The 25,572-nt window shown below is 47.9% G+C and overlaps 1 protein-coding gene across 5 annotated transcripts in view; it reads left to right on the plus strand.

Annotated features, from left to right (window-relative positions):
• The window catches only part of LOC111158299 (Scm polycomb group protein like 4), a 95,427-nt gene extending 70,149 nt beyond the window's left edge, over window positions 1-25,278 (plus strand). Inside the window, exons 1-4 of one of the 5 annotated variants that reach the window (XM_022520246.1) lie at window positions 7,564-7,809; window positions 14,073-14,363; window positions 22,295-22,440; window positions 24,963-25,278. In XM_022520246.1, coding sequence (XP_022375954.1) covers window positions 14,117-14,363; window positions 22,295-22,440; window positions 24,963-25,088 — 519 coding nt within the window. In that variant the 5' untranslated portion in view covers window positions 7,564-7,809; window positions 14,073-14,116 and the 3' untranslated portion in view covers window positions 25,089-25,278. Of the gene's footprint in view, window positions 1-7,563; window positions 7,810-13,076; window positions 13,383-14,072; window positions 14,364-22,294; window positions 22,441-24,962 lie in introns of those variants that run through there. The other 4 variants (XM_022520245.1, XM_022520240.1, XM_022520241.1 and 1 more) reach the window with 4 other exon arrangements.
• The last annotated feature ends 294 nt before the right edge of the window (window positions 25,279-25,572 follow it).

Raw genomic sequence — 25,572 nt, forward strand, 5'->3', positions numbered from 1 at the left:
TAAAGCCATGTCTCTCATGCTTTAAATATATCCTGTGGGACCACTTTGTTCCTATCCATGGGTGAAATTTTGGACAAATCTTGTAACTTTTCTTGCTTCTTCAAGTAACAAGACATTCTCTAGTCAATAACTGATATACCTAGGTCAGTGTAATAATCAGTTCGGACCTGCTTAAGGACAATTGGCTTCTCTCTCCACCTCACACCTAACGTTGTGTTTTTGCCCCCTCCCACATCTAACTAATAATGATTTTGGAATCCTTCATGACCAGAGTAAGGGAAAGAAGAGAGGCAAGAGGTAGGAGAGTTTTTACTCGACTAATCCTGCTGTGAGTTGGCATCATACTCCCAAGTTCTAGCAGGTGTTGAAAGCTGATTCTTCATCCTATTGGCTCTTATAGGGACATTTTGGTGATCCTACCATCTCTCACCTGCACTTTCCCAGACATGAACAAATATAATTCTTCTCTGGTTGGCTACCTGCTCACTTACAGTTCCTTCCACAGCCCCAAATCTGCAGGTAGATCTCTAGCTTCTTCCTGCAGAAGCCCCCTTGTGCCACCAGACAGTCCCACAGAAAGAACCTCAGATGATGTTACTTTTTTTTAGAAAAAGGGGAGGGGCGGAGGGAAAGGCAGAGGAAGAGGGAGTGAGAGAATCCCAAACAGGCTCCACACCCAGTGCAGAGTCCCACATGGGGCTCAATCTCATACCCTGAGATCATGCCGGAGCCAAAATGAAGAGTCAGATGCTTAACCAACTGAGCCACCCAGGTGCCCCAAAATCTTACTTTAGATCTCTCTTCTGATGGCCGACATCTGGTCCCTGAAAAACACTACACATCCTTTGGCCAAATAAACTCTGAGCATGCAGACTGCCATCGGAGTTGCCAGATTTTTTGATTTCTCATGGGAATCAAAAATAATCCATTGTGTCTCTCAAGCTCCAGGGACGGAAATCAAGCTAGTCACATGGCCACACTGAAGCCCTTGGGAATACATTAGACATTTCTCTCCATAATTCATCTCCAAGTTAATGTGTTTCTCAACCTCTACATTTCTTTTGCAGGCTGGGTGTAGGTGGTCACCTATAGGTATAAAACTGGCTTTCCACAATCTTTTTTTTTTTTTTTCAAGATCTGCACACTTCACTCTACCTTGGGGTGTCTGTTGTCTTGCAGCCTCAGCCAAAACTGAAACTAAAATGGTTTCATTTCAACATCCTGTCTCAGGAGCCTCCCTTCAACTTTCCTTACATGATTACTGAGGAAACTCTTGTCTTGGTTTCTACTATAGTCTCTCCCAAGTTCACCATGCTGGAGGAAGTTCCAGAGCTTTCCCCGGAGCAGTGTTGCTGCCTCACTTCTTCCCTTGATTGAAACAGTTATTTCTACCCCAAAGCTGCTTTCCTTCCTAATTGGTCTGGCTTTGGAAGCAATGACTCAAATTGTCTTCATGAGCTCTTCCCCAGCCCATGGCTGATTTGAAAAAAACAAATTGCTCCAAACGAGCCAACCTTGTGGACATTGTTTCTCATGCCCTAGGTGCTGCAGAACCGGAGTGTGTCTCATGTGTCTGGGAGCCTCAGGGAAGGTGGAAGAAGCAGCTATGTCACTATAGGCTCTAAATGGCCCCCTTTCCACATGTCTTTTCCACCAGTCAGCCTCAAATGACACCAGTAGAGAGTTTGCCTTTAGATTAAGACATTGCCTCTTTAGGACTGCCTTGTACAATTTCCTTTAAAGGATAACACATCAAATTATTATCACTTCAGATGAAGAATTAGCTTCTCACCACCCCCCCCTTTCCCACTACTGTGGCAAGAAGCACACATATAAGAGGGGAAGGATGGAGGCCATAGTTGATTTTAGGCTCCAGATCCCTCCAAAGGACCACATTGTTCCTAAACACGACTGCACAGTCTTGAGTTCATTTGAACCAGGTGGTTCTCTGCCCCAGTGCGGTTCATTTAGAGCTGTAACCTATCAGGGTTTGTCCACGCTCATTAGAGCATTTCCAGAAGACAGTTAATCAGACGATAAGAAAAGGAAAAACCATGACAGCTAAGGAACTATCAAAGAAACAAGGTCTCTGGCCAAAAAATGGACAATTTGGTGGAAACCATGATTTTCCGATCCACTGTATGACAGCAGGTCATGCAGACCTGTTCTCGGTGGTTCTGGTGGTAGATTTAATCAAATGTAAGGTCTTGCCACTCAAACTCTGGTCAGTTCTCACCTGAGAAGGGCAAAAGCTCAGAGGTCCTCCTACACTCTTGGACAAGAAACCCCAGGTGTTTTGAAGACACATGATAGTTTGAGAAGCAAGGATTTAGGGTAATGCTCTCCCAGCTAGACAACGTGGCAGCTGAAAAGCCAAGTGGAACTCGTACCAGACAGCGCCCTAGGGGTCAGGTGCGGTTGTATTCGTAAGGAACTTGGCAAAGTCAAAGCCATTGAAGTAGAGATCTACTATTCTAGAGATCACTACCATTCAGTGAATGCTTGAATGCTGGTGATCTCCCCATTACTGGTGACAAGAGCAGAGGCCCACTTTTTAGGGCCATGAGGGGGAACGCCAGCAACCCAAAACAGAAGTAGGAGCAAGATGTCACTGCAGGAGTGTTAGAGGCTAGCTTTGGGCAGAAGGGGCCCCAGAAGCACCAGTGAGGGACCCCCCACAGGTGAAAGTGAGGATACCAAGACAGAGCAGCTCACATTGGAAGAGATAGAGGCCATCTTCCACATCTCTTTCTCAGAGAGTTCAAATAGAAACTTTCTCCTGTGATCTTTTTCTTATGTCTGAGGAAAAACCAGACTACCTACTAGGCTGCCTGCATCCAGTCTGGAAGGTGTCAAGTTCTTGGCTTGAAATCAGGAACTTGGGTCATTTCCCTTAGTTCTATTACCTGACAGCCACACGTGGTGTGTGTTTTAGGAAGTAGAGCAGCTTTCTGGTGCTTTAGGAGAATGGAGGGAGAAACGCAGATTTGATAGCACTTGTGGTTCTGTCAAAAGCGTGGGATGATCACAGGGAAATTTTACCTTACCTCTGAATCCTGAAAAGAAAAGCCCGCAATTATAAATACACTTTCGCCAGTGTTTTCCAGACTTAGTGTGCTCAGGAACCACCTGGTGTTTTGTTAAAGTGTGGATTCTAGCCTCGGTGGGGCTGGCCTGGGGCCCGAGAGTCTGCGTATATAACAGGTGTGCCCGTGGACTGGTGTTGCCGCCGGTCAGCGACCACGCTTGGAATGATAAAGCGTGGGCTGGCGGAGTTCTGGCTGCCTAGGGAAATGTATCATTTATTTCAGGTTTTTAGTAAAATAAGTCTATTTGCACTAGGACAATGACCACACACACACTGTACAACTGTTGCCACCAAAGATGAACCAAAGCCCATGGAGAGGAGAGGGACAGAGTGGTCAGGTGAGATGGCAGGGGTACAAATGCAGGTGAAAAAGAGGAGGTTTGCTGCACTGATGAGAAGGGTGAAAAGAGCTAAGAACCATGTCTGGCAAAGTCCTCAGTAGGACCTGGCCACCTTCCACAGCAGGATCCCTGCCGTCCTCTAGGCTTCCCCGAATCCTGAGAAGATGTCCACCTGCTCTCCCAGACCCTTGTTTACCTGTCCTCTGTGGCACTTAATTTTGCCTTATATTGCAAGCATCTGGGTCCAGATCTCATCTCCCTGCTGGATAGACTGGGGGGCAGAGCCTGAGATGGAACGAGTCTGCGGCAAATATTTATGACTTGAATTTCTGTGCAACACAATGGAATAAATCGTCCGCTCACCAAGAGTAGAGGGGATCTCTGGAAACCACAGATGTGATAGCTGAACTCTTCTGCAACATCTAATTTAGTGATTGGTTTCCTGCCTTTTGAAGTTTTAACGCAATGGGAACAAACTGTTTACTTTTTCTCAAGAAGCTTTCTCGATACACAGATGGTAGGGGTGGGAGATGAGGAAGGACATTTGTTCTTGAAGCTTCGTGTTTTTGGCCTTGGCTGGTGGTCTTTGAGCCAGGCATCGCGCGACTAGCGGCAGAACAGCCATTCCCAGTGTGCTCCATTACGGTTCAACCTATGTACCCAGGCTTTAGAAATCAAATCAGCTTCCTTGTTAAGCTACAAATTCATCTAATACGATAGCTCTACAGAGAAAGACTATACATGGAATACTTACCTTTCCAAAAGATTCTAAAAGGAAAGAGTTTATCAAGAGCCATGAGTTAGATGACATAGAAACAGCCATTTTAGTCAGTCAGCACACATTTAGTGAGCTTTCTCATTTGGGATGCACTGAGGCCCGAAAGGTCAAGGCCACACTTGGCTCAGAGCCACAGAGAAAGGCTACAGCAGGGAGGAGATTGTGCCCAGGTCTTCTCTTCCCCGATCCTTTGCTTTCCTCCCAAGCCAGTTGTCGCTTGGGTCCTATTACCTGTCACTTGCCAGGGAGAGTGTACATCCCGTGTGCCCCCAGCTCAGAAGCCTGAATGCACACAGTGGTGCTCACACATGGCTTGGGGTACACCTGTGTCACTTCATCCCACGAAGATAGAACAAAACAAACCCCAACAGCCACTTAGCAAAATCCAGGCAGAAACTGTACTCCAGGTATATCAATTCGCTTTTCTCCTTCTGGGTTTCCTATCTTGGCCCCAAGGAGTGTTTCCTCCTTGTCCCCAGGCTCTGGGCACACCCTTGCTGGAGGACATCCACAGGACAGGCAGAGCCCATCACTCCAGACACCAGGAGAGCTCTCTCATCTTCACAAAACTCACACGGAGTGGCCTGCTCCACCAGACATTAGGCATCATTTGACCTGGTACTTTATTTTAAGGATTTACTCATTTATTTTGAGATAAAGAACACATGAGTGAGTGAGTGGGGGGGGTGGGGCAGAGGGAGAGAGAGAGAATCTCAAGCAGGCTCGCCGCTGACCCTGGAGCCAGACGTGGGACTCGATCTAATGACCCTGAGATCACGACCTGAACTGAAATCAAGAGTTGGAAACTTACCTGACTTAGCCACCCAGGCACCCCTCTACCTGTTATTTTATTTTATTATTTTTATTTTATTTGACAGAGATCACGGGTAGGCAGAGAGGCAGGCAGAGGGGAAAACACGCTCACTGCCGAGCAGAGAACCTGATGTAGGGCTCGATCCCAGGGCCCTGGGATCATGACCTGAGCTGAAGGCAGAGGCTTTAACCCACTGAGCCACCTAGGCGCCCCTTGACTTATTTTAAATAATATGTGGAATGAAGGAGGCAAACAAAACAAACAAACAACAACAACAAAAAACAAAGGAAGTTGTGTTATACCAGATTCCCTTGCAGCCGCTTATCTCCCGATGCAGGCCGGTGTCTGGAGCTATGTTTACCCTGTCCCAGACAGGGGGGCCACGTGAGCAAAGCAAGCTGTTCTCTTCTCAAGCTCCGTGTTGGAAAGAGGGTCATTTGGGAGGAGAACAAAGTATCAGTACCAAGCTCAGGTGTTAAGAATCCTCTGAGAATAAATGAAACAAGATGGGATCAGGAGGGAGACAAACCATAAGAGACTCTTAATCTCACAAAACAAACTGAGGGTGACCAGAGGGAGGGGGTTATGGAGAGGGTGGTGGAGTTACGGACAATAGGGAGTGCATGTGCCATGGTAAGTGCTGTGAAGTGTGTAAACCTCGAGATACACATACCTGTACCCCTGGGGCTAATAGTACATTATATGTTAATTAAAAAAAAAAAAGAATCCTCTGAGAAAGTTTTGTTGGAAAGTTTCAAAGAGGAGTGTCCACAGGTCTGCAGCAAATACAAAGGCCTTCCTATATTTTCAGACAGCTAGGTCCCGGGGAAGCCTGGCCAGCGCTCCCACGGCAAAACATGGGGAGTGTTTGTCAGAGCAGGACTCCTAATCTTAGCTCTGGCCCTGGGCGTCAGTATGAGTTCATTTAGGGAAATTTATGTATTGTGCTTCCAATTATATCATTCATTAAATGATAATGTCTGTACACATTTTTAAAAAACCGCACTAGGGACGCCTGGCTGGCTCGGTCAGTAGAGCATGCGACTCTTGATCTCAGAGTTGGAAGTTTGAGTTCCACATGGGGTGTGAGATTGCTTAAAAAAAAAAAATATTTTTTTAAAAAATTGAGCTAAAGGGGAAAAATTGAACCTCATGAAAAAGGCCTGAGTTCTGTGGAGTTTAAAATTGATTTTTTTCAATGTCCAGCAACTTACTGAACCTCTTTGCATTGCAAGCCTTTTGTTCTCTTTTGAGTCCTGTAGATACTGAGGAAGCACGAGATAAGTGTTCAATAATGATAGTTCAATGCACAAATGTTCCAGGTAAGCCAGGATACAACCCTCTGAGATAAACTTCACGAACTCTCTTCTATTACCAGGTAGTGTGTTGGTCTCATATGTAAGCGTAAACCGTTGGCTGAAAAAAAATCCCATCAACTTTCTGGCAGAGAACTGAACAAGCATTCTGAGGCCGATACATCATAGCTGTGACTGAATTAATCATTATAATTTCCAAACTGACATGCGGAGTCAAGAGAAATGAAGCAAATGCCCTTTTCTCATCTGTATTAATTATCTATTGGTGTGCAGCAAATTACCCCAAAACTTAGTGGCGAAGAATAACATTTACTACCTCAGTTTCCATGAATCAAAAGTTCAGGTTCAGCTTAATCGGGTCCCCTGGCTCTGGGACTTCCACCAGGCCATATCTCAAAGCTCAACCAGGAAAAAGGTCAGCTTCCCAGCTTATTCCTGTGGTTGCTGATTTCCCATGAGCTGCTGGTTTCTTGCCACATGGGCCTTTCCACAGAGCATCTCACAACGCGGCAGCTTGCTTTACTAGCGTTAGGAATACTGGAAAGTGTCATGAGCCATCCTGAAAGTCAGGATGTCTATTCAAAACCAAAACTTACAAGGTGTCCTGTATTCTGCTGACTCCAACCTTTTCCTGATTGAAAACCATTTTTAATTTCCGAAAGTTCTAGAAAGACCAAAAAGTGTGGGGGTGTTGAGGAAACAGAAGGTTATTGTGGAGGGTGCCCCCCCACCTGTTCTCCCTCCCCCACCTGTTAGGAGTTGCCCTAAGAACTTGGGGTACAGATGTGGCAAAGCTGCAAGACCGTAGGGAAAATATTCTGGAATCTGCTCTCCTCTTGAGACAGGAAGGGCATTCATTATCCCGAATGGCTGACTGTGGGCAAAATTGCCTTTGGGCAAAATTTCCACAGGAGGAAATCAACCCACAGACTTAGAACAAAGTCTTAGGCACACCAGAAACATTTGAGAGGACTGTTGAAGTGCAGGTGTCAGGCATTAAAATTATGGCTGGTTTCTGTGTGTCTCATTAGGGGAGAATAAATAAATGTACTTAAATGGACCGGAGGGGAGTCATAAGGTTGATTCTGAGGGCTGAGTGATTTGAACTTAGAGACAGGCTTAAAGGGAAAAATCTATACTGGCCCTAGACCAAGTTAATGGAAAATTTAATTGAAGTGAATGAAACGCTAAGCCTCCTAGGTGGCGTGGCCTGGTGCCCTTTGAACCGGGAAGGCTGGGACAGGAGGCCACTGAGGGCCCGGAGGGAAAACGTGATGAGCTTATCTGAGCAAGAACAAGGGCGGGACTGGGCCTGAGCAAAGAAAGTCCTCAGACCTCCACCAGAGCCTTGGTGAGAGGCAGCCTTCAGGGCTGAGAGGAAATCTACTGATTTCTGCCTCCGAGAAGTCCTCCCAGGGCCGCTGCCTCCCACAGCAGCACTGGGCCCGGAGGAGCCTGCCAGCCCGCCCGAGGTAGGAAACAATGGCCCCTCAGCTGGGGAAGGGCAGCCCTTCTGGGGACCTGCTATTGTTTTCCAGGGTCTCCTCCCTCCTGCCCACTTCTGCTCTCTGCTTCTCTCCTGGCAGCTCTTTCTCTGCCGCCCAGAGCTCCCTGGCTGCACCCCCGGGGCGGGGGAGGGGGGGCGCCTGGTCCACCATCGGGCAGTCGTCCTTCCCCAGCTCTTGGGGCAGCAGCCTGTGGGGCCCACAGAGCCACTTCCTTTTTGAATCTGGGTACCGGAGCTGGGATCTGGGGAGCTGCCCTCTCTTCTAGCCGTAGAGCCAAGCTGCTCACGCATGGAGCCCTCCAGACCATGCTGCAGGGAGGGGTTGGCCTTTCGTGCCAGCCTGGGCAGCAGTGCGTGGCCGCTGGCCTGCACAGTCGCTCCCGAGCAAGGCAGCAGCTCCCAGCCCCGGGGAAGGGGGCGGCGATGATTATAGGAAGGGTTCACTGTGTGCAGCAGGTGCCGCTTCAATGGAGAAGTTACGACTGATGTGGGGAAACAAGGCGGGAGTGGAGGGGGTGTGTGGGTGGGTGTGGGCGCGTGTGCACGCAAGAGAGAGCGGGTGGAAAGAACTGTTTGTACTGAAAAAGAATCGTTTCTAAGACTCTGGGATTTGGGGGTTATTATTGAATGAAGACGTATTATTTGAGACTCATTTTGCAGATGGCGGTATTGTGGCTTTGCAGGGACTTCGTTTGGTTAAAGAATCCAAGTAAAGTGCCGGCTTCACTTTTTTTGGTAAAATAAAGAGGCAAGTTCACTTAACTAGGAGCAGTTCGGGCTTGTGTCCTAAATGACAAGGAGTCAACCCCAGCCTGAGCTAAAAGTCTGTCAGGAGTGTCTGCACGTTTATACATGCGAGCCCCTTTTTCCTCTCTGTGCTGCTCCTGCTGCTTCGGGACTTTCTTTTATTGTTGTTATTATTATTATTCTCAGTTAGCCACGGTATGGTACATCATTAGTTTTTGATGTGGTATTCAATGATTCATCATTCCATTGGCTTTTTTCTTCCTGCTTTTCTTTGGACGTTCTCTGCCTTCTGAGCTCCCTTCCCCGACCCTTCAGGAATGGGGCTGCATCAAGCGGGCGATCTGGAAGGCTCTGCAGGGGTGAGGGAGGAGGGAGGTGCCCACACACGCCTGGCCCTCGGATTTGTTTCCTGGACAGCGAGGCTTAGACACAGTTCAAACTCAGAAGCAAATGGCCATCCCTTGAGGCTCGAGTGGGGTTGAACTCTTCCAGAGTGTTCTTTGGCTTCAGTAATGGACAGGTTTTCTATACAGCAGTGGGGCGACAACGTAGTTCACAGATCATATTGGTGAAAAAGGAACACTGGGCTCTCCTGAAAGTTCCCGAGACATGAAACCCTGAACGTGCGGCAGATGTCCTTGATGGCGCTATTGGTGTGTTTGCCGTTCTGTCTAAGACTGGCAAGAGTGGATTATTCCTTTTCCTGGAGGAAAGATGTGATGATTTTCCAAGCAGCATCCTTTGTCTCTTGGATAGAGGCAGGGAGGTTCAGAAAAAAGTACAGGAGTCCCCTCTCCCTTATCCCTCTTTGCTGAGTTGATGTTCTCCACAGAGATCTCCGCCTTGCCGGGGAGACAAGCTCATTGCATATGGGAATGGATTTTCTAAGAAACCAGGGAGAAAAGAACGGGGGAACATCTTAACCTGTCAGCTCCCTGGTCGGCTACAAGTCTCTGTGCCGGAGCTGGGTCTGCGCAGGGCCATCCCAGGACTGCTGGCCCCATCTGGTGTTCACTCACCAGTCAGCCACAAAACCGCTAAAAAGTGTCATTCTCTGCACAGGATCTGGTCCTTCTTTTTACCAGCTTTAAAGAGCGGTTTTAGGTAACCAATAATCCATGCATCGCACAATGAAAATTCTTAGTTACTGAGAGTTCCGCATACCCACAGTTTCTCTCCCTGTATGTTGATGACTTTCTGGTTTTGAGTAGTAGAAAGGTGATATATCCAGTAGTCATCTTTTCAAAGAAAGCAAGATGAATGGGGGTAAGATGTAAGGAGGAACTTTTAGGCCACGAGATTTGCAGTACAATGAGCTAATTGTGAGGGAGATTGTAAAATTTCTTGCAGGAAGCTTTTAAATAAGAAGCTCATTTGTTTTCCTTATTTACCACCCAGCCGGAAAAGAGGGCTTGGTACTAACTCAGCATTCATTCTACTATTAACACACCACCTTTCACAATTTCTGCTATGTCCATACAACAGTTGTGAAAGTGTTTACTCAAGATATTCCTTTAAACGGATTCATTTCCTTTAACTTTAGCTCTCTTAGTCACTTTAAGCAATGATACCGTATCAGTGAAATCAGAGTTTGATGGGCTAATTATGTTTTATTGCTATACACTAAAATACATGACTGTAAGAAAACAATGTTCACCTGTTGCTCTGTCTTCCAGAAAGATACAGGTTCAAGTCCTAACTTTCAGTGCCTGTGAATAGAAATGTTCTTTAGAAATAGGATTTTTGGGGTGTCTGGGTGGCTTAGTCGGTTCAGCATCTGAGTCTTGATCTCTGCTTGGGTCATGATCTCAGTGTGGTGAGATAGAGCCCTGTGTTTGGCTCTGCATCTGACATGGAGCCTGCTTAAGATTTTCTCTCTCCCTCTCCCTCTCCCTCTGCTCCTGCCCCTCCCACCACTCTCTCTAAATTAAAAAAAGAAAGAAAGAAAGAAAGAAATAGGGGTTTTGCAGATGTAATCAAGATGAGGTTACACTGGATTATGGGCCCTAATCCAATGACTGATGTCTTCCTAAGACATTTGGACACAGACACAGATACACAGGGAAGATGCCATGTGACAACGGAGGTGGATAGGAGGGATATATCTATAGTGGAAGACTGTTGACTACCACCAGCAACTAGGTGGACAAGTAGGGATACTACACTTGAACCTTAAGAAAGAACATGGCTCTGGGGCACCTGAGTGGTGTAGTCAGTAAGCCTCCCACTCTTGGTTTTAGCTCAGGTTGTGATATCAGGGTCATGAGATCGAGTCCCACATCAGGCTCCACGCTCAGCATGGAATTTGCTTGAGTTTCTTTCTCCCTCTGCTCCTCCCCCCACTCCCCTTCTCTCCAAAATAAAAAATAAATCTTAAAAAAAAAAAAAAAGAGGAAGAAGAAGAAAGAAAGAAAGAAAGAACATGTCCCTGCCAACACCTTGGTTTCATACCTCTAGCCTCCAGAATTATGAGACAATGCATTTCTGCTGTTTTAGGCCACTAAGTTTACGTTTTTTTCTATAGCCGTAGAAAGCAAATATACCAAAGTCCCAACTAAAATCATGCCCTGTCCCGCCAGTGGGATACACCTAACACTTGCAGAAATGCTGGGCTGGTTGCTCTGTGCAGCCCCTTTTCAGTCCTGGGGGTGAATGATGAGGGCCTGCCTGTTATCAGTCATTTTCACACTTCGCTATGATGCAAGTGTCAGCGCCCCTATTTACAAAGGTGAGGAAAAGGCTGTTGTAACCAGGTTTGAGCAGATGTGACTCATCAATTCTGAACGGCACCCTCGTGTGTGCACCTGAACATACTGCTCACTCCCAGGCTGCCTGGGAGCTACAGGCTAGGCAGAGCTGTGGTGGGGGGTTTGCGGAGCTATCTCCATGGTTGTTCACCCGCTGTCTCCGGGATAACTGGTATACCCTGTGCCGTCTGGAGGGCTATTGCCTAAGGGTCTCTCAAGTCAGTTTTACTTTTTGATGAATTCATTTGGATCCTAGCCCAGAAGCTGGCTTTTATTACCTTTGATCTCACCCATGGTCGTCAGCAGTTTTTCAACCAATAAAGTCCATGTTCCCTTGTTCCCCATTTCTGCACGTCATCACAGGGGGACAATCTTTCATCCGCATCTGTATTTTCCAGTGGAAAATACGGATATAGATTGGAGAATTATCTGCGTTCTCTACCTTATCACTATCAGAACTATGTAGATATATTTAGTCTCAGTTTAAAATATTGAATAAACAGAATAAATGTTTTAGTTCTGTCTTTTTTATCACTGTCTATCATGCATCCACATGACTAATTTATATATAGACCTTTGAATCTGTATTGTAATGTGTATTCTGTGTAATGGCTGGCTGCCTCACTGCTAACAGTGGCCCAAATGTCTACTCAATAAATATTTATTGAGTGCCTTCTGTATGCCAGACACTACGAGTAGCTTCCTCACATATACCAAGGCACCTGCCATTAGGGACACAGAAAGGATTAGTAGCTCAGATACTGAGAACATTCCAATAAAAGGAATATAATGACAGCTTTACTGCTAACTGGCTTGGATTGGTGCTAGCCCATAGTAGGTGCTCAGTGTTTGTCTTCTTCTTCCTCACTCCATTCAGGAGGCAGCCTCGTACATAGCTCTGTAGCCTGGTCCTTTTTTGAATCTTCCTACTGCTGTCTTCTGATTCAGGCGGAAGAGATTCAGTAGAGGTCATCCGTGTGAAGGTGTGGAGTTCCAGCTTCCTGAAGACATCTTGCAGCCCTCCACTGGCCACGAAGCAGAAAGCACAGAGCATGTGTACACTGAGGCCACCCAGCTGGCTTGTGTCATGGTGGCCAGAGCCGTGGTGGCCAGGCTTGCCTGTGTAACAACACTCTTGAGAATGTGTTCACACCTAATACCAGACTTTGGCAATGAATTATTAAAATAGCTTTATTGAGATGTATAATTCATAGATTGTACAAGAATGCAACATAGTGGCTTTTAGTATATTCACAGAAATGTGCAGCCACAATGGCAGAACACTTTCAACACCTCAGAAAGCCCATACCCATTAGCTAGCACTCTCTCCACACCCCGCCACCTCTCCTGCCCTCAGCAACCACTAATCTACTTTTGGTCTCTATAGAGTTGCCTATCCCAGACATTTCATAGAAGTAGAATCACTTCATCTGTGGCCTTTTGTGATTGGATTCTTTCACTTAGCAGAATATTTCAAGGCTCATTCACACTGTTGCAGTATCAGTATTCATTTCTTTTTATGCCCAAATAATAGTCCATTGTGTGGATATGCCTCATTTTGGGGATCCATTCATCAGTTGATTGCCTTTTGGGTTAGTTCCACCTTTGGGCTATTATGAATAGTGCTTCTGTAAATATTCATGTGCCAATTTTTGTGTGGATGTATGTTTTTATTTCTCTCGGGTAAATACCTTGGAGTGGAATTGCTGGGTTGTAGAGTGACTCTAGTTTGAACCATTTTACATTCGCACCAGCTGTGTATGAGGGTTCCACTCTCTCTACAGCATCATCGACACTTATTATTATCTGACTTTTTATTGTAATCATCCTAGTGAGTAGGAAGTTCTCCTTCTTTGTGGTTTTGATTTGCATTCCCCAATGACTAATATTGGGGAACATGTTTTTGTGTGTTTATTGGCCATTTGTATATCTTCTTTGGAGAAAGATCTCATCAAGTTCTTTGTCCATCTTTAAATTAGGTTGTCTTTTTATTGACATTTATTGAGTTACTCTGGAAACAAGTCCCTGATGAGATATATGATTTGTAAGTATTTTCTCCCATTCTGTGGGTAATCTCTTCACTTTTTTGATGCTATCTTTCAAAGCACAGAAGTTTTACCTTTATGGATATGTGATAACCAACGTTATCACAACTGTAGGGATGACCAGATCAGCATTGGTTTCCCCAGTTTATTAGCTTTGGAGGAAGGGCAGTACCCTCATGTGTTTTGAGACTGAAGGTGGGGAGGAAGTACCATTGCCCTTGTGTCACCACCCAGATCAGATTGTTATCTCAGGGACATTGTGACTCCTGTCTGAGCTCTCAAGCATCCCAGGCTGGGTGAGGAGGGCAGTGTTGGTGGGCAAAGAGAAAAGAGAGCAGGGAGATTCAGACAAGCTGGTAGAGACTGCTGGAGGGGCAACACCATGAAAGGAAAAAGACCTTTGAATTTTACTTTCAAGTCATCAATAGCCAGAATAATCTCTTTTTTCCTCTGAACAGAGAGGGGCACATCTCTCATCCCTACTATAATATGCTTTGTTGGTGAGGCAAGTGTCTTAATCTGTTGAGAGGTGAACTATTTGGGATTATGATGTGGGGTCCATTCTTCCTCATCTCTCATCCCCACAGATAGTGGCACTGGTGCTGCAGGGGAAACATTTGCCAAGACTGTCAGGTAGCCTCTTGGCTTGCTCTCTGATCTCTGCTTCTCTGTCCTGCCTTCTTGCTTAGCAAAAACAGCCACCACTGAGGAGTGCCTGGCGAACCCTGTAGGCATGAACCGCTACAGCGTGGACCCCTCCACCTCCGCCTTTAGCCACAGGGGCTCCTTCCCCACCTCCTCCTCGCTGTACTGCAAGAGGCAGAACTCTGGAGATGGCCATCTTGGGGGAGGCCTGGCCACCACTGCCAATGGTCCCCGTTCCAGCCCCATGTCCTCTGGAGGCCCCTTGGCACCTGGGCTGAGGCCCCCAGGCTCCAGCCCCAAGAGAAACGGGACCTCTCTCGAAGGAAACAGATGTGGTAATGTAATGCATGTTCTGGCTTCCCCATGTTTTAACCTACTCGGCCATTGCTCTGGGATCACTGCATGTAGGGGGTGGGGGTGGGGAGGGGAGGGAAACCATGCTGTCTGAACACGGGAACACTAGGAAATCAGAAGCCCTTCATGGGTTTTTGTTGTTCTTAAAGGCAGCTAACTTCAACCTTTGACCACAGTATTTTTTTTAGGAAAGTGGTGTATTAGAGTAGGCTAGGCTGTAGGAGTAAGTAGACTCCAAAATGTACAGTGGTTCAAATGCAATAGAAATTCATTTATTGTTCAAGAGTCCAAGGTGGTGTTCTCAGTTGGTAGATGCACCCCAATTCAGGGACTCAGGCTTTGTCCATTTTGTGGCCCAGCTAGCCCCTGTGGTCTCCGTGCCTCCAGCACCCAGTGAGTAGAAAGGGAAAGAGTGAGTACGGAAGGCACACACTTCCCTGGAGCCCGGAAACGATGCATGTCACTTCCGCTCATATTTCATTGGCAAGAACTGGCCATTTTGCCACACTTAACTCTAAGGGAATCTGAAAGGTGTAGATCAACGCTATGCCAGGAAAAAGAAGATGAGATGTCAGTAAAGCATCGTCTCTTGTTTGGTGGGTGACCTTTGCAGCATACAAATACATGGGCAGAGTCAGAGTTACACATTTCTACAATGCTGGTTATAATCTGTCTCTGGTTTCATTAGACAGAATGAGCTTCAGTCTCATCCGTTAAAGATCCCTCGTTGGGATGCAGTGCACAAAAGGGCTCTCATTCTAGGGGTAGCTTGGTATCCATTATGGATTATGGTTTTTTAAAAAATCATTTTCAAGCTTCAGTATTGCATTAATGAACAAAGGCTGTAGAGCATAGTAGATAATCACGTGGACTGTGGAACCAGATGCACTGGGCTGGAATCCTGGACCCACCACTTCCCGACCTTATGACCTTCTGCAAGTCTGGACTGCTCTGTGCCTCAGTTTCCTCACCTGTAAAATTGGAATGATAACAATAGCATCTACCTCATAGGTTTGTTGGGAGGATTAAATAAGTTCATATGTGTATTTAGTGCAAGACGTACACATGGTAAGAGCTCAATAAACATTAGCAGTCACAGATCATGTGAGCACACCTCTCAAGACACCACAGCCCAGCAGCTCTGCGCCTGAAAACTGCCGAAGAGAGGAGGCCTCAGGCCAAGGAGGAGTCAGGAGTCTCCATCTTGCCTTCTGGAGCCTCCAAGTGGGTTGGCTGTCTTCCCTGGTGAGCCACATCTTTGTTCTGAGTCGCAGCTCTCTCTACCAGTAGCCCTGAGAAGCCACAGTGAAGAGCTGTTTTGTATAGTCCAACATCCTTCATGTGCTCCCCTCAAGAACCTCCCCATCCTGCGCAAGCCTCTCCTGGCTGAGGATAGAAAGGTGTGCAGGAAATGCTGGAAGGAAAGGCAGTTTGGGGGGCAGAGCGCAGAATCTCTCAGCCATGGGGGCTCTTGGCAAATGTAGAGGCGTCCTGCAGACTACTTCCCAACGTTATCAGATAGAGCCATCAGCTAGGCAAGATTTGACTGGACAGAGCCCATTTTCCAAAGAGGAGAGACACTTTCCACCTGATTTTTAAGAACAAGAGAAGAGAACAAGATCCGGCACAAATCAACATTGGAATGTAAAGGAGGGGCCCCGGCTGTTTCCTAGGCTTGTCCCCAGAGTTTGTAACATCTGGTATAGAGTAGTTCAGTAAACGTTCATTATCTCTGTGCCCCTATCATGATGCCAGTGCCCTCACGGTTTGCCCCTGGTTGTCAAAACCCTCATCTTGGTCTCCCTCTGCCCTTCACGTGTCCTTCCTCTCCACCTCTTCTCCTCAACCCAGTTCCCATTTTCTCAGGGCAGTGATCATAGGACATCACCTGATTGAATTGACTCATAATCCTAAGAATGTTAACACTTTTTCAAAAGGAGGTATTTACTCTCTCTTCCATTCAAGTTGGTGGAGTATCAAGCCTTAGGTCCTACATGTAGGATTCAAGCAGTAAGAAGAAGGCACGATTTCGATGAAGAGAACTTCTATCACTAGGTGAATAATTGTCTGCTCCATTCCGGTCTATCTGGTACCCCCAGATGAGGGGAATCTTGGACCCCCTGAAAAGGATCTCAAGGTAGTTTCCCTCCCATCCCAGCTTCAACAACCCTCTTGTCTTTCATATTCATCCCTACCTCAGCCCTTTGTTCTCCTGGAATGACACCCTGGTTAGCTATCTGAGGAGTCTTCCTTGAGGAGAGGCCCAGACTCTCCCCAGGAATCAGCTCTGAGAGAGAGCCCTTTTTGTTGGAGCTCAGGTTGCTCCCTGAGAAAGCCCCACTCAGGGCTCAGGTAAAATCAGAGAGATGGAGCCCACCTGCTACTTTCCACTCCAAGCAAATCAGTAACTATATCCTGAATACTGGCTGTCTCTTAAACAACTTAGAAATATTAGTGGGAACTTTGATACCCAGCAAATCAGAGTGGTTCATAATTAGCAGGACCCCTCTGGACTGTGGGATATTAAAAAATCACAGCTTCCTCAGAGTAAAGCGGCTGCAGGTTGTAGCAGCTGAAGTCCATTGTTGAGCTTCTGTGTTACACTGAAGAAAAATAAAAGTATTCGCCCTTTGTAGGTACACTAACTCTCAAATGCTCCAAGGATTCCTTTAACCAGTATGTTAAATGGAACCACAGATACCAGAAAGCCAGCCAGCTATGCTCGTTCTAGCATCAAGGTGAAGGAAGGGGATGGGGAGAATAAGGGGATGGAGGGCAGTGCCGACCTCTCTGAAACAGGGTTCCGCTCTGCTTACATCTCACTGGCCGGAACATAGTCACGTGACCACCAGCTGCAAGGGAAACTGGGAAATATGGTTTTATTCTAAGCAACATGATCCCAGCTGGAAATCGGGGATTCTGTTACAAAAGAAGTGGAAAAAAGATATTGGGGAGACAATCGACAGTCTCATCCACACCTCCCAATTAAAAATACTCATTCCGTCGATATCCTTCTGTAGCACTTTGTTCCCTTATCTCTAGCATGTCCTCCTTCTTGTCCCACAACAGGAACCAGACCCTCAGCTTCGTGAGGTCCCTCGCTCATCTCTCCGTCCTCCACAGTCCCAGAAAAGGGGACTGCTTGTTTGAGGCATTTACTAAATAGCTATTTAGTAAATATGAGCCAGACACTTTCCATACATTATTTATGACTTCCTATAAGTTATATTTTACAATTTATTATTATAGTATGTATATATTATCATAGTAGGTATTATATACAATACAGATAAAGAAAGTGAAGATCAAGATAAAATTCAAGTGTTAAGCCAGGATTTTACTTTAACTGGTTCCAAAGCCTGCGTCTTTCAAAATTACCCCAGGGATTTTCAAACTATGTTCAGTGGGCTTCAAGGAATCCCTCTGAGGCTTTAGGGGCTAGGGAAGGGGGGATGGGAACAGAGAGGATTCCAGCACTACCCCCCCCAACCAGGACCTCTTCACTTTTGCATACTGGGGTTCTACAGATGCTTTGCTTGAACCAAGTTTGCACAGTTAAACACATTTGGAATCCATAGAGATAAGCCGTGCTGAATTGAGTCATTGGCCTCCTTGCCCATTTGTCACCTATCAGGCTGGGTCCTTGCTGTGGGCCCTCTGGAGGCTTAGTATGTTTTCCCTCCACCCAAGGAACTGCTCCATCTTTGCTCTGGAATTGCATCCCAGGTGTAAGTAGTTGGTGGTAAGAAACTGTACCTCTTCAGGAGGGTTTGACCTGAGTCATAAGCCCTAGAAGGGACCTAAAAATGGATTTTCCCCTGTGGTGATAATCAAAATGGTTTAAAACACAGAAGCCAGAAAACTGCATGGGGCTGCAGGCAGGAGGGTAGGCATGGATGACATGACAAACCATGAGGACTCACCCTGGCCTCCTGCTACCTATGGCCTCTGCCAGTGAGCTCTGAGGGGACATATTGACATCTCCCTGGTTTTTCCTGATACTTGGGTAAAAATTTGAAAGCTCTTCCCCGTCTCTCATCCTAGATATAAGCACCAAGAGCTATAAGGTTTTCAGATAACAAAAGCTTCCTAACTTTTGCATTAAATAGGCCATGTTATAGAATTCCCAACCACAATTAGTCCAAGCTTCAGAATCAAGAAAGGAAGTAAATATGACATTGTTATTGCCACCCAAATGCTTCCTGTGGATTAGAGTTTGCTTCTTCGGGGGTGAGGTGTTGGGTGATGGACAGAGAGACTGACCACCCAGTCAGAAAAAGGAGAATGGGGCCCACACTCCATGGGAAGGGGCTGAAGTGAGCGAAGGCTTGGCAAGGGCTCCTTCATCCTGGGGGAAGAATTTTTCTTTGAATGATGAATGAGCAAAAGGAGATTATGTATGTGGTTGTGGGCATGTGTGAGACACAGAGACTCAACAGGCAGCAGTGCGAGGACCTGGGCTGTGACAATGCCAGAGGTTGCTCTAAGCACTGACGCACAGGCATTCTGTCCCTGGTGCATGTGGAACAACTTTAGAAACAACCGCCGCCATCTTTAATTATATACCCAGTCACAACTGGGTTTCCCTCTTCACTGTCTCCGGCAGCTCCAGGGAAGGCACACGACACACACAGAGTGCCCTGAGCTGGAGAATGCTGCCTTCCCAGAAGGGCCTTTGGTGAGCACTCTGCATGACCTGGGCCTTTAGGAGCGAGATTTTTTTCACATTCTTTTCACTGCTGTCCAGTCTCCTCTGCCTGGCCCGGCTGTGTCAGGCCAGACCCATCTGTCTTCCTGACACCTTCACATCCACTGAAGGGGGGAAGTGGGGGGCTAGCATATTTATTATCTTTGTGAGCACACACCACTGCAAAGGCTTTACAAAGTTGCCTCTGGAAAGTTCCATTTCTCTTCCTTCTACAGCGACCTTATGTGCTTTGGGTCTTGAGCGACTCCTGAGGTGTGACAGGCTTCCTGATGCTCTCAGTCTTGTATGACTAAGAGGCCCCCCTCGGCCAGGCTCCCAAGCCAGGCCCGGCTGCTGCCATTCCATCCTGGAAAAGTGAAAAACGCCCACAGCAAACACCGGGCACCAGGAGTGGAGCCACTTTCCAACTGGTCTGCCTCCCTCCACAGCCAGCACTGGAGAGCCTCCTCAGTAAAGACAAGCCCCCCCCCACCCTCTTGCTCAGCATCCTGCCGCCCCCAAAGGGGCCCCTGGCAAAGGAGTGCCCTGACCTTGCTCGAGGAGCTTAGGCTCCCCAGGACAGTGCCCTGAATCAGTCTGGGGTTCTCCCTTTTTCTATCAGATACAGGAAACTCGATTTGACCTCTGCTCTGATCACTCTAAAATCATTCTTGGCACCGAAAGACTTCCAGCCTTTGTAATCAGAACATCTATTATCACCGCAATTAACGCCGAAGCTCCAATGGGGCGGATTCCGAGGCGAATGCGATTTCCGTGGTTTCCGTGATTCATCTCCATGTTGCGTGCAGATGTCTTTAAGTGCAGTGAAATCAACTCTAATAAGCATGCATCAGCATTCAGACGGCCCCAGGGTGCCTTAACAGTTTCCCGGCAAAATGCCCCGTGCCAACCCACCTTAGGGGACCCTTCCAGGTCCAGCAAGGAAAAGGCAGGGGAAATCCCAAAGTAAATCCAATCCTCGAGCAAACCATTATGATTTTAGGGCAGACTTGGAAATGCGATGCCGTACTTCGCTCAGCACTGATGGAGAACCGAGCCCTTCTCCAGCGCACTAAAAAGAGGAGCAAGAAAGAGACAGCAGGGAACCACCACACCCTGGGACTGGAGGAGGGAAATGGAAGCCGAAGCGTCTGGACGTGGAATTATTCTGTAGGGAAACCACTTCATTGTTCAGAGCTTCCGCTTTCTTCTGGCCTGAAAATAGGATTAAGAATTACCTGCTCAAGGCTTTTGAATGAGTTATTTATACTGTTTCCACAAAGTATATCGAACCCGTATTTACCAGCACATTTACTTAGAACTGAGGAGGAGTCAGTGATTATAAACCCTGTAATGAGAGGGTCCCGTTTTTTACCACTTTGCCCCGGACCTGGCAGAGAAGAGATGCTCAGTAGATGTTTCTGGAATGAATGGGGTAGGGATGGGGTTGGGGAAGATGAAAATTATCATCCTCAAGAAACTTGAACCTAACTGGAGGTTACAGACATGCACACGTGCAGTATAAGGCAATTGTGGAAAGCATCTTAGAACAAAGGTGTGGTGGTTAGAAGCAGAGGAAGGGCACATCCAGATGGCAGGACACAGACATGCTGCCTGGGAAGGGTCGGCCTGGGCTTTGATGGCTGGTGGAATGTCTGTGGAAAGGCGGGAGTGTAAATGCTTCTAGAGGGAAGCAAAAAGCACCAGCTAAAGATGGAGAAGGGAAGCCGGGGAGATATGTGGTGGGTGTGCCTGGATGGGAGGGTGCATGAGGGCACCGGGCGCCTCCTTCCCTTTGGGGAGCACATGATGCACAAGAGCTCTAGGACCATGCCTGATCCCATTCCAGTCCTGACACTTGCCCTTCCTGGAGGACAGCGTTGCCACTTTACAGTTAATGAGCTGAGTCATGGTCAAATTGCTAGCAATGGGCGCTCCAGCACTTGTCCCTAGGTCTCTCTGGCACCAAAGCTCTTCCCCTCTGTCTCAGAAGGAAAGAAATTATTAAGACCAAAGAGAGTCCTTGACCTTGAGCTAGAGTGTGCACTCTGGAGCCAGCACATAGGCTAGGGACATTCATAAGGGGCACAGACAGAGCCGGGTCTGGGGAAAGCGTTGAGGCAGTACACAGGTGTGCTCTGGAAGAAAGAGATCCCAGGGCAAGGATGCCCACAGGAAACGGTTGCAGTGGTTTGGTAAGAAGTTTCCAGCTAGGGGAAGCAGGATACAAGGGAGGATCTGGGGTGAGAGGCATCCTTCTAAGAGTTTTAGAATAATTCACTGTGGGGACTGACTTAGGGATGCTAGAGACAGAGGTAGCAGTAGAGACGTCACTATGGTTCCAGAAACCTGAGGGGCTGGAGGAGAAGCTGGTGCGGAGAAAGGAGGATGAGTTAGTCTGGGACATACCAGAAAGAGTCCCTAAATAGTGCTCGGCATCTGATTCACTCCACTCCACTCATCCCGTACCTTTTAACCTGCCGTCTGGGAGATGCATTGTCCCATCGGTGCAGCTCGCACAGTCATCATTTATCGAGGACCAGCTATGTATCAGGCACGGGAGTAGGCCCTGTGCTGTCGAGGGGTTCCCCCAGCTGGTGGGGTAGATTGGAACAAGCGCTCTGAAGAGCAGGGGTTTGTGAAGGCACGCGGGGCACGCCCAGAGTGGTAAGACCACGTCTACTTTCTGCCCGTGGCCCTCACAGACAGGGGGTCCAAGCTTTGGTGGCAGAGACCCCGAACACACACCCAAATGCACCTCAGTTCTGCCATGTCTCTATTGTCTCGGTGTCCCCAGCGGGGGCAGAGGGGATCTGCATTCATTTGGGACCTCCAGCACTATAGGGCCCAGCAGGATGTTGATCTTGGCAAGCTTTATCTGGTCACCAAGGGACCCAGCTGCAGGAGGTCCAGGGCTCCCTGAGATAGGGCTGGCAGGAGGGGTTTTTAAAACTTGAACGTGGCTCAGAATGTCAGCCTGCTGAAGGAGATCTATTTTCTAGCACGTTACTCCCTGGGAGGACAGAGGGCTTTTGCCCAGATGGAGCCTTTGCTTCTAGAAGTGGCCTCCCAGTGCTCCAGGCTCCCCACGAGCCGCTCCCAGCCTTTCTCTGTCGCAGAAGATCACTCAGGCCGGGATGGGGTGGGGGGCGCGGGCAGGCCGCCCAGGGAGGCAGGGAGGCCCTCGTCCCCTTGTCTCATGCTCTTCTCTGTCCACCCATCCAGCCTCGAGCCCTTCCCCCAACGGGCCAGACGCCAGGCAGCCACGGAGCAGGAACCCTTCCACCTGGACTGTGGAGGATGTGGTCTGGTTCGTGAAAGACGCTGACCCGCAGGCTCTGGGTCCACACGTGGAGCTCTTCAGAAAGCACGTAGGCGCGGGGCGGGCAGGGTGGGGGGGTATGGTGGGGGGCTGGCCCCAGAGAGGGCGGGAGGGCTGGGGGAGGGACGAAGGAAGGCGGAGGGTCAGGGAGCCAGGGCTGCAGGAGCGGGTGGGCTAAACCCAGCGCCCGGGCTCCGCTCAGAGGGAGGCCAGATGGAGCCACAGGCTTCTCAGAGCAGAACAACCACTTAGTTTTGTTTTTAAGAAGGGATATTTCTCCCATCTGTTCCCTCCTTTTGGCCTTTATTAAGTATACCTGTTTTCCTGCCCATCCATCCATCTGTCTGTGCATTCACAAACATTTATAGCACACCTACAGTGTGCCCCGGCACCGGGATAGCGCCGATTCCTGAGCCGCCGGGAGGATTCAATGAGAAAATGCATGTCAGGGCTTGAGCACGGTGCCCCGCTTATAGTTAGCCTTCAGTTGGCACGGACTCTTAAAACTAGGAGAGTCTGAAATATATAAAGTGGTAAATTGCGGGGGGGGGACCAGGTAATAATTACTGCTGCAGGAGCCATCTTAATCCGCTCCCGATGTCAGCCCTTTATTGCTGTTCTCCCCGGGTACCGCACACATCTAGCTTAGAACAACACAGGTTTATTATCTTCCGGTTCGGAGGGTCACAAGTCTGGCCGGGCTCTCAGTGGGCTGAGGTCAAGGCGTCTGCAGGGCTGACGGTTCCTTTCTGGAAACTCTAGGGAGAATTCGCTTCCCTGCCTTTTCCAACATCTGGATGGCTCGGCCCTCGTCCTCCAGTGCAGCAGCCTCAGGCGAGTCCTTCCCCGGCGGCCAGCTCCCGTGCTCTCTTCTGATTTCTTCTTCCACTTTTAGGGATCCTGGTGATTACAACTGGCTCTCCCACCCAGCAATCCAGAATACTCCCCCTATTTTTTAAGCCAGCTCTTTAGCAACCTTAATTCCCTTTTGCTAGGGTAACTTAACATCCTCCCAGGTCCAGGGGACAGGCTGGAGACGTCTTGGGTGGGGAGGAGAGGGAGCGTCATTTCTGGCCAAGCCCAGTTACCATGATATTCTCCTGTCTCTCACTTTGATTTGGTGATTCCGTCATAGAAACCGTATTCTCAGATCTGGGGAGACTCCTCCTCTCACCCGACACTCACATTTCATGAGGGTGTATTTGAGCTCACTGGACAGCCAGGCCTTGACAGCAAGGATCCCAGAGTGGGTTATGTTGAGCGGGATCTGAGTGGGAGCAGTCTGGCTCTCTTCCAGAGTTGTAGGGCATGGTGGAAGGCCAGGAGATGGGGTAAGAGAGAAGATTAGGCCCAAGGATGAGAATTTGTCCACTCTGCCATTTTGCCAGCGACAGAGAGTGAGTGATCTGGAGTGGATGCTTCTGGCTGGCTGGCTGGATGCACGAGAAGGGCGGGGGTCCTCAGCTGTATGACTCCTGTAACTGCCTCTTTCCCCAGTCTGAGCACTCAAACTCTCTTTGTCTCTTGTGACCTGAAGATAACAATGTAGCTGAGCGAGAAAACCGAGCATTACTAGGTTCGCGAATTCTACAAGCATTCTGGAGGGTTACCATTTTCAGAGACAAATGGGAAACAATACCATGACCTCACCCTTGAGGTTGGCATCCCCTTAGTAGTTCTTTTTGCTAAACCCTGAGATGAAGCAGGTGCATTATTTACTTGTATGCCCCCGGTATTGTTAACAGGGCCAAACACCTAAAATCCCTCGTCAAGTGTAATTAGCAATTTGGTAATCAGCTCAAGGTCGGTGGGCTTACTACCAAGGAAAGAAGCAAGAGATTAGGGTGATGGACAGAATACCAGGGCCTCATACCAGCACCTGAAATGGAGGGGTAACTGCTAGTTTCTGGGTCTAACTGATGGATGACACTTTGTCTTAGTCTGTTCCGGCTGCTGTAACAAAATGCCACAGACCGGCTGGCTTAGGAACGAGAGCAATGTATTCCTCAGCTCAGGAGGCTGCAAGTCCAAGGTCAGGACGAGAAGCCCCCTTCTGAGTTGCAGACTGCCATCTTGCTGTAGAAGAATACTAATCCTGTTCCTGAGGGCTCCACCATCATGACCTCATTGCCTCCCAAAGTCCCCACCTCCAAATACCATACCATCGGGGGTTAGGATTTCAACATTTGAATTTGGGTGGGGGACACAAACATTAAGTCCACTGCAAACTTTTTGCTCCTTTAGCCCTAGAGCAGATAAGGAGAGAAATATCACATGGGGGCTATTGGGAACAAAACTGGGTTTATGTTTGGCTCCTTCAATCAGGGGAGTAGGAATTTGAAAGATCCAGTGTCATATGACCTCAGGGAGAGTATGGGAAGAGGAACAAATCGTATCTTTTTGCTTTAATTTATTTTTTAAAAGAAGATATTGCCTTGGGACTAAGAGAATGTGTGCCTGAGTGAACCCATATTCCCTTACCTCGTGCCCTGACCCCATGTTAACCGTAGCCACTGTCTGATCGATCTCACCATTATCTGGATTTTCTTGTTTCTGATCCTGTCCCACCAGGAGATTGATGGCAATGCTCTCTTGTTGCTGAAGAGTGATATGATCATGAAGTACTTGGGTCTGAAGCTGGGACCCGCACTGAAACTCTGCTACCATATCGATAAACTGAAGCAAGCCAAATTCTGAAGGTTTCTCAAAAGATGGAAGCGAAGTCCAGACAAGCAGGTCTCAGGATCGTCTTCTGCCTTACCAACATCCAGCCGCCATCACAAAATGGCTTCTCTCCTGAAAAATAACATCCACAAAGACTGGGTCTTTTTCTAAAACTTGTGCATCTCTGCCTTTTAAAAAATTCAACATGGCCCTTTCGAAAGGCTCCTCTGTGTTAATGATTTGCCAAAAATTAATGGAAAAGCCTATTATTTTAGCATTCCTGGTAGGTCGGTTGCTGTGAGTAGGGGTCCTGTCTTTATGATGAGAGATCAGGGACCCCAATGCTACTGCCCAAGGAGAACCCTGGAGGGTTCCACGGATGTGAGAAGAAAGACCTTTGTCTCTACGGGAACTCCACCATAGCACCACCCGTTGTAAACGTTTCTAACTCTGCCCCAGGGGACCTGTCATTGTGAGCCTTTCTTAATTCAGCTCTGGAAGCTGTCTTCTGAGGAAA

Source organism: Enhydra lutris, unplaced genomic scaffold (genome assembly GCF_002288905.1).
Source record: "Enhydra lutris kenyoni isolate GAN:26980312 unplaced genomic scaffold, ASM228890v2 scaffoldscaffold58, whole genome shotgun sequence".
In the NCBI taxonomy this organism is placed as follows: Eukaryota; Metazoa; Chordata; class Mammalia; order Carnivora; family Mustelidae; genus Enhydra; species Enhydra lutris.